This window comes from Limulus polyphemus, unplaced genomic scaffold (assembly GCF_000517525.1).
Source record: "Limulus polyphemus unplaced genomic scaffold, Limulus_polyphemus-2.1.2 Scaffold5973, whole genome shotgun sequence".
Classification (NCBI taxonomy): Eukaryota; Metazoa; Arthropoda; class Merostomata; order Xiphosura; family Limulidae; genus Limulus; species Limulus polyphemus.
Genome location: NW_013671583.1, coordinates 9050 through 16915, shown reverse-complemented (window position 1 = coordinate 16915; position 7866 = coordinate 9050). Strand labels below are relative to the sequence as shown.

At 29.7% G+C, this 7866-nt stretch overlaps 1 protein-coding gene across 1 annotated transcript in view; it reads right to left on the bottom strand.

Annotated features, from left to right (window-relative positions):
* The window catches only part of LOC106473209 (SWI/SNF-related matrix-associated actin-dependent regulator of chromatin subfamily E member 1-like), a gene marked incomplete at its 5' end in the record, with an annotated part of 46089 nt that overhangs the window by 34080 nt on the left and 4143 nt on the right, over positions 1 to 7866 (bottom strand). The window contains 2 exons of the mRNA XM_013933892.1: positions 905 to 979; positions 5209 to 5298. Of these exons, the coding sequence (XP_013789346.1) occupies positions 905 to 979; positions 5209 to 5298 (165 nt within the window). The remainder of the gene's footprint in view (positions 1 to 904; positions 980 to 5208; positions 5299 to 7866) is intronic.

The window sequence follows — 7866 nt, the reverse complement described above, 5'->3', positions numbered from 1 at the left end:
AAATATTATTTTTGGATCTTTTATATTACTTGAAACCATAAGGAGAGTACATGATTATTAAAATATAAAAAAAGATAAACTTGCATTTTATGGATGATGATAAATTTTTAGGGACTTTAAAATAATGTACTAAAAGATAAAAAGTAATAAGTTCAAATCTGGAACAAATATAAATATTGTATAATCATTTATTATAAATACCATTTCCTATTGTAATTTTCCAAGATATTAAAAGCATAATGACAAAAAAAACTAAATTTATCAAAAGTAACAAGCTTTATGTTTCTTAAACTACGTGCATTTTTGAAAGTTCTTATGAAGTTTCAAACAATTTCATGCACTAGTTTTATTGTTGGAATGAAATAAAGCAAGACTTGCATTGGCTACTCAGAGAATTTGTAGCCAGTGGTCATCAGGTTAATGAAGCTAAGAAAATATTTTAGTGGCTTATGAGTAACTTGAGAGTCAAAAGTTAGTTTTTGAATTTTACAAAAAGACAGCAGCATGGTTGTAATAAAAATACAATACTTCTAATGTAATAAGCAAGATGAGGAAAAGGCTTTTTGGTTTATCAATGCCACATATGATACCAAAAACACTTATGCAGTTGAAATTCCTGTATAGTTTCAGAACTTCAAGTACGAGGACTAAAGTATGAAATAAAGAAAGTCTTTTACCACTGTTCTTTTAATAACTTACAATAAAATGTTACTAAATTTGATAATAGTATAAAATTACATGTGCACTTTCCTAACTTTAAATACTGGAACAAGTGCAGATATCAGAAACAAAATCTGTCATTAGAACTTGTTCTTTTCAAATGAGTCCTCATATTAGAATCATGTATAACTTGAAACTTTGTCTTTAAATAAACACAGCATAACACATGGAAAAAAAATCCTACCTTACGACTGTACCTCAGGTATGGCATAAGTGGTTTGTCTGGAGGCTTTGGAGGTTTGGGCACCCGACTGTCGGACTGTAAGAAAAAAAAAAGACATATTTCAGTATTTTCCTAAAAAGCAAGTGTTTTAAGATAAACACATAAACAAGATACTCCATGAAAAACCTATACATGACTCTCACCTCAACTTCAAAAGCTCATCTAAACATTATAAAAGCCTGTATGCTTAAACATTTTTTGTAAATTTTGTTGGAGAACTCAGTCAGTTTCTCAAATAATTCTTAAATGTGGAGGTATTAATTTTGTTGATGTAGTAATATTTGAAGTAGCTTTACCTTAAGTATTTTTGATCAGTATGATTTTGGTTTATATTTTTTCTCAGAATAAAATCTGTGGGACAGTTTTTATGTCGTTGTAAAATACATAATACATTCAAGACAATATGACAAATTTACTCAATTCAATAAAATATAAAACTGAACTTTAGTTTTAATTTTCAAATGATCACAAATCTTTGGATATTTTATACCAAATTTTTTAAAATCTTGGATATTTTTTTAATTTTGTATATATCTTCATGCCAAACAACATAATTATTAATATTTTTGGAATTCAGCTCAAACCCATTTTGGGTAGGTGTTTTAAACCTAAACTGAATAAAGCATACTTCCATTTAAAACAATAAGCTACTAAATATGGATTTTCTTTATGAACAAAAGTGGAATAATTTATAAAATTCTTCTTCCCTGTATGGTAGTAAATTCAAGAAGAATATCATTAAAACAAGGTAAAAAATAATAATTTATAAGCTGATCAGTTTGATGGAGTAATTCTAAATTCAGGACACCATTTTTAAGGAGCGAGATTGTACTTTCTCTCCTTTGTGCTTCTTAATTTTGTCCAAAGAGTGTAAGTAACAGCATTCCTTAAAATTCCAAGAATCGATTTAAAAAAAAATTTAAAATACCACATTCAGCATGGCAAATATGAGAATTTCATTCACTTCAATCATGAAGCAAACTTATTTTCAAGCCAATGTGATTTGACAATGCACGTGCAAATTGATGTACTTTAAGAATAATTTTCATTGGAGACCAACAGGCTGCTTTAATTGTTAATAGAACATGTTCAGCCAGAATAGAGCCAATCAGCATCAATCCTACATGAAAATTCACCATGAAAGAGCAGGTGTAACATACAATTTATTTCATCATGAAATGTAACCCCTATATGTGGCAAACCAATATCATACATACATACATGAGATTTTTCGGTTCAAGTTTTTTGTTGCAAAGTGATAACTTTTGGCAGTGCTGGACAGCAAGTTGTATTTTTTGTGTGGTTTGATTTTGGTTAGCAGAATAAAGAATCAAAAATGTCATCAATAAGTACTACAGAAAATAATTTTTGTTCTGAGGAGAGCAATTTGTACTCCTTGGTGATTTAAGGTGAGAAATTTATAGCTGTCCTCGTGTTTATTAAATATTTATTTATATTTTAAAAAGCACATTGATATATATATATATATTTGGAATAATTTGACTATTCCTAATGGAAGTTTATGCAACAAAAGATAGAAAACATGAACGAAATATGATAACAATTGTGATCAAGAGATGAATGACTTTTCATAAGTAGTTTCATCATAAAATGAAAATAAAATAAATTTAGTAAAATGTGTTAACTTTTACATGAAAAACACATAAGGTAGTACAATATCATACAATGTATAATATGCAAATATATGTATGATCTAGCATCAAGTCACATGTAGTTCAGAAATGAGACATTAAAAAATAAAAGGTGTTCGGTCAGTTTATTATAATGATTACAAAGATCATTAAAACTCCTGTCATCATTTTTTCAGATAGTTATTAAAATAACTCAAGAGACTTGAAAACTTTTACAAATATTATAAGTACAACAGATGTCACTGTCACTGGCAGAAAGTCAAGACATAAAAATAAGACCATGGTGTCATTAATTTGTCAAGGCAAGTTCAGCAAAGGCCTGTTATGTACATTCTAATATTTCAGTAGGTAATAAATACAATCACAATGGTTAACTTTCAAGAAAGTTTTGGTCTGCTTCTTATTGATGAGCCACATTTAGTGTCTAATGAAGAAAATTTAATAGACAATGACACAAAATGTGTACTCTGAAAAAGAATTACTGAACAAATATTAAGTATGTAATAATTAACAAAACAAACCAAAGATTTCTTTCAAGAAGTAAAGTGAGAAAAGACTGAATTTCAGGCTCAAATAACAGGCACAAGGATTGGTAATGGAATACTGTAGGTGAACCCTAAAATCTAAGGAGGTAGTAGTAAGAACAGCATGACATCCTACCTAACAGACCAGAATCTTACAATCTAGCAGAAGAATGGCAAATTGAGGAAATAAAAACAATTACAATGATGGAACTCATGTACAATCTCCAACAAGAGAATAGAGAAGAAGCCATGAAAAAATCACAAAGTGGTAAGCTGAATTTATTAAATGTGGAGAAGACATCTTATTTAATGAAATACTGGATTCAATGCAGCTGGTATGGGAAATGGTAAGTAAACTGAAGGAATGGAGAAGAGTACTAATTGCATAATCTTAAAAAAAAATGAATAGGATTATGAGCACTACTGTTGTATCTTGTTTTTACTATGCAGTGATAAAATATTTTCCAAAATAATTACGCTAAAATTAATGCCATTTGTACACAATATAGTTGGAGAATACCAGGGTGGATTTAGATCAGGACAGTCAATGATAAATCATATTTTTTTACATTACATCAATTACAGGAAACTGATTAAGAAGGCACATTATAGAAATGGTCTATGGAATACTTTAAAAAGCTTTAAAATTCCAGAAAAATGACATCTATATGAAGATAATAGTTAAAGTTTAAACATGAACGAAAGAGTGGGAAGAGTTTATTGTCCTCTATGCTTCATTTTAGATTGGAATGAATAGCAAAGTGAATGGCAAATAAGGAGGGAGGAATAGTGCTACAAAAAACAATCAATACAAATGATGATTTTTGCAAATGATATTAATTTGTTGGCTGTAAACATAAGAAGAATGGAAGATACATTTGGAATATCCAGGAGAACTGTAAGAAGAGAGTTGGGTTGGTTATTAACAGTTGGGAATCAAAAGTTATGCATGCCAGTGTGGAGTAAAATAAATAGGTGAGTGTGAGATAGAAATATTACACTGTTTTACTTATTTTGGGACACTAATTCCAGCAAGGAATGCAGTTGAGAGGGAAGTGTGAATTAGGTTATGGTTGATAACTAGGCTTTGTATTCACTTGCTAATCTTTTTAAGAACAGACTACTCTTTAAAAAAATAAAGACTTTATGAAATATTGGTACTTTGTTTACCTTATATATACATATACATACATACATATATATATATATATACATTGTGAACCATGGTGTCTGTCCGAATGTTTGTTTGCTTCCCGTTTGAAAAGCTGTGCTTGAAATGGCTGAAGAACAGGCCTGAATAATGTTAATGCCAAATTTTATTTTGCAAGCAGGATATTCTACACTAAATTGTTAGAAATTAAACACATTATCATTCACATTTCAAAATGCGACATAACATAAAGAATAAAAATGTAGATCCACCGTATGGTAATGTTGAGTATTCTTTGTATGACTAAAATTCTCAACAATTACTTTTCGCGGATAGGCAGTATAAATAGCTCAGAGCTTCGACTCTGAGTGAAACCAAGAGTGCAACACAATTAACCTTTTTAAAACCCATGAAATGATTTAAATTGATAGATTGACTTAAACTTTTCCCATCACTGGGGAGGGACTTTTGCTTGTTCATATATGTAGTGGAAATGTCTAATAAACTGCCTCCAGTGAAGCACTGGCTGGTCATATGCAAGCAAGAGGAAAGAATAAAATTTAAAGAGAGGTATGCCAATTGGTTATCAGATGAGATGGAAAGACATGCTGGACAGTGACCTATGCTTATTAGGAAGAGGAGACATCAGGAGAAAGCACATGATAGAAGATAACAGTTGCAGCTACAGTAACTTAAGGTCTAAATAAGCCTATCATGCTAGGGCAGCACATGAATAAAAGTAAAGTTCCACACAATGCTAGACAGTTTTCAATAAGCAGTGTTGTATTTATTTTAAAATAGCTTCCTGAAGCTCAATACATCTAGAAAAATATATGTAAAGTACCTAATCAGAGATGTGTGTGCGTATACACACACATATGTACATCCAATAAAATACATGCACACATGTACATAGCTATCATACTTCAAAACACTTACTGCATTGGATCCACGAGATCCCAACTTGACAGGGTTGAAGGAAGGATGACCATGACTTGATGATACAAATGGACTACTGGTACTTGAAGTCTGAAAATATATTTGCATTGGTAACTATGTGACTGCATGAGAGAGTTTCAAACAGTGGTTAGCATGTGACAAGTTACTCACTGAATCTGGAAAACAAACAAAATTTTACAAAATACATTTTGATCAATAAACCACCACAAGATTGAAATATTTTATTATGAAATCAGTTGCACCTTGCTGGAATAAGTAATAACAATAAAACTTAAAAGTATATTAAAGGTGTGTAAACAACAAAAAGTAGTGATCATATCTGTGAGATTTTCAGTCCATTTTACTTCACCATATAGTAACCTAAGTTAATTTAGGTATGTTATCATTATATAAACTACTAGGTGATGTAACAGTGTGAGAGCAAGACAGTTATGTTAACAGTATATGACATCACAAATCATTTATTTCAACCATAATTAAGTCATATAAAAGAAGGAAGATAATTTGCATAAAATGAATATGTGACATAAACACTACACATAATATACATTTAATCACATTTGTCAACTTGCAGTACAGAAAAATAAAAAGCATTATGATTCAATTATTTGGTTTTTTATATTTACACCATCAAAACATCAATTTCTGAAAATGATCATAGGTTATAGACATATTTTCTGGACTGTTAAAATTTTACAAAGTTATGTTAAGAAAACTTAAAATCCTTACTGCTTGTGCCAGTTTAGATCTTACAAAAAAAACGAATAACTAGTTTTAATGGCATACAGTATGTGACAGTGTTAAAATATTAAACTTTTGTGCATGTTAATGAAGTATCCTGGTGTGCACCTATTGCACAAATCAGCCGAGGGTACTCGCTAAGGAAGCCAAAATTGTATAAAGAACAAACCTAGATAATGTTCTCTTTCCTTATTTCATTATTAAATTCCTAATGATCTCATTAGATGTTAATTGCATACCCTGCTTTGTGGAAGGTAATAAATGACTCATTTAATTGACTAAGTACTCAAATTCTACAACAAAATAGTCCATCTACTATCGGATAGTTTCCAGTTACCACAGAAAAAATTATGGTAATTGAGCTAGACAACTCTGGGTGATGTAAGCCACAAGTGGATAAAAGAGTGATAATGTTCCCAATTCTGAAACTTTTTATTCCATTTTTCAGGCAAAAAAAATTTAAAACATAATAGCCCAGGTATACCATTGGACAATTTGCAGTAACCATTCCAAAAATTTCAGTGATTGAGCCAGCCAATCCTGAGTGATGGCTGCTAACATACAGATAATGTATCATCTTTATAGTAAGGTACTAAATCTTTTATATAATCACTTCAAGTAACAAAATAATTATTCTATTATACCAAAATTTATTGACTTACAAGTTACAGACTGTGCTTAATAAGAGGGAGAAACAAAAACCAGGATATAAATATACAATTATGAAAAATGCACAATGGCTAATTTCAACATTTAAAGAAAAGGGAGCATGAAATAGCATCTTTTTGCCTTTTATGAGATTTTTAAACATCTTCTGAGACAATAACTTCAAAAATAAAGAACACTGTCCATAAAAGACAAATAAAATTAGGATACAAATTCAAAGCGTGATGTTCATAATGTAGTAAATATTCTAAAATGGAAATGGTTTTTCTTATTGAGAAACTAAAATAAAACCCAGCTTTTATTTACTGTACAGTTTATATTAATCAAGATAGAAATAGAAAAAAAAACTTAAAAAATTCCACTTAGACAGCTGATTATTAGCATGAACCAGCAATTGTTAAACTTCATTTTCACTGAATTCATCAAAGTTGCTATTTCAAAATCTGCATTGGTATATGTATACATGGAAGAAATATCTACAATTTCTGATATGAGCAGTTTAGTTTAGTTTCATCAACAGCAAATACGATTTTTAAGCAAAATTTATTATTAACATGAACTAGTTCATTTTGTTGGTGAAGGATTTCTAGAAAATAAAATTCAATTTTAAGTTAAATTTGTTAGTTTCATCAACAACAAATATGATTTTTAAACAAAATTTATTATTAACATGAACTAGTTCATTCAGAGATGAAAGTGTCCCTTTCCTAAAAATCCTGAAAATAATCGAAGCCAAGTAAGGGTGGTCCGGCACCCAAAATCCTGCATTTTAATGCATTTTAGTACTTAAAATTCACTTAAATAAGTTACCCCATTTTTCTTACATCAATGATTATCAAATACATGTGAGAAATATCAAATCTGATTCCCCTAGTTAATGGATAATTTTCAAGAGTGCATTCTTTGGAATTCATAATTTTCTCTATTGGATGTCAAAACTTATATAAAGTAATGATTTTATAACTTACACTCAGTACTGCATATGTGTTTTTGAAATGTATATGACTCAACTGAGACTAAACAGTTCACACTATTATGAAATTGAATAGATTCATTATTAAAACATTGCTAAAAATAAATCAGACATATATTTATTGTAAAATCAAACTCATTCGCCGAATGTAAACAAACCGCGCTATTGCATAAACGCTTATCTATGGTATGGAACACCAAAATCTGATAAATAATTTAAAAAATTAAACACTAGGTTTGCAGGATTTTTTAGAAATA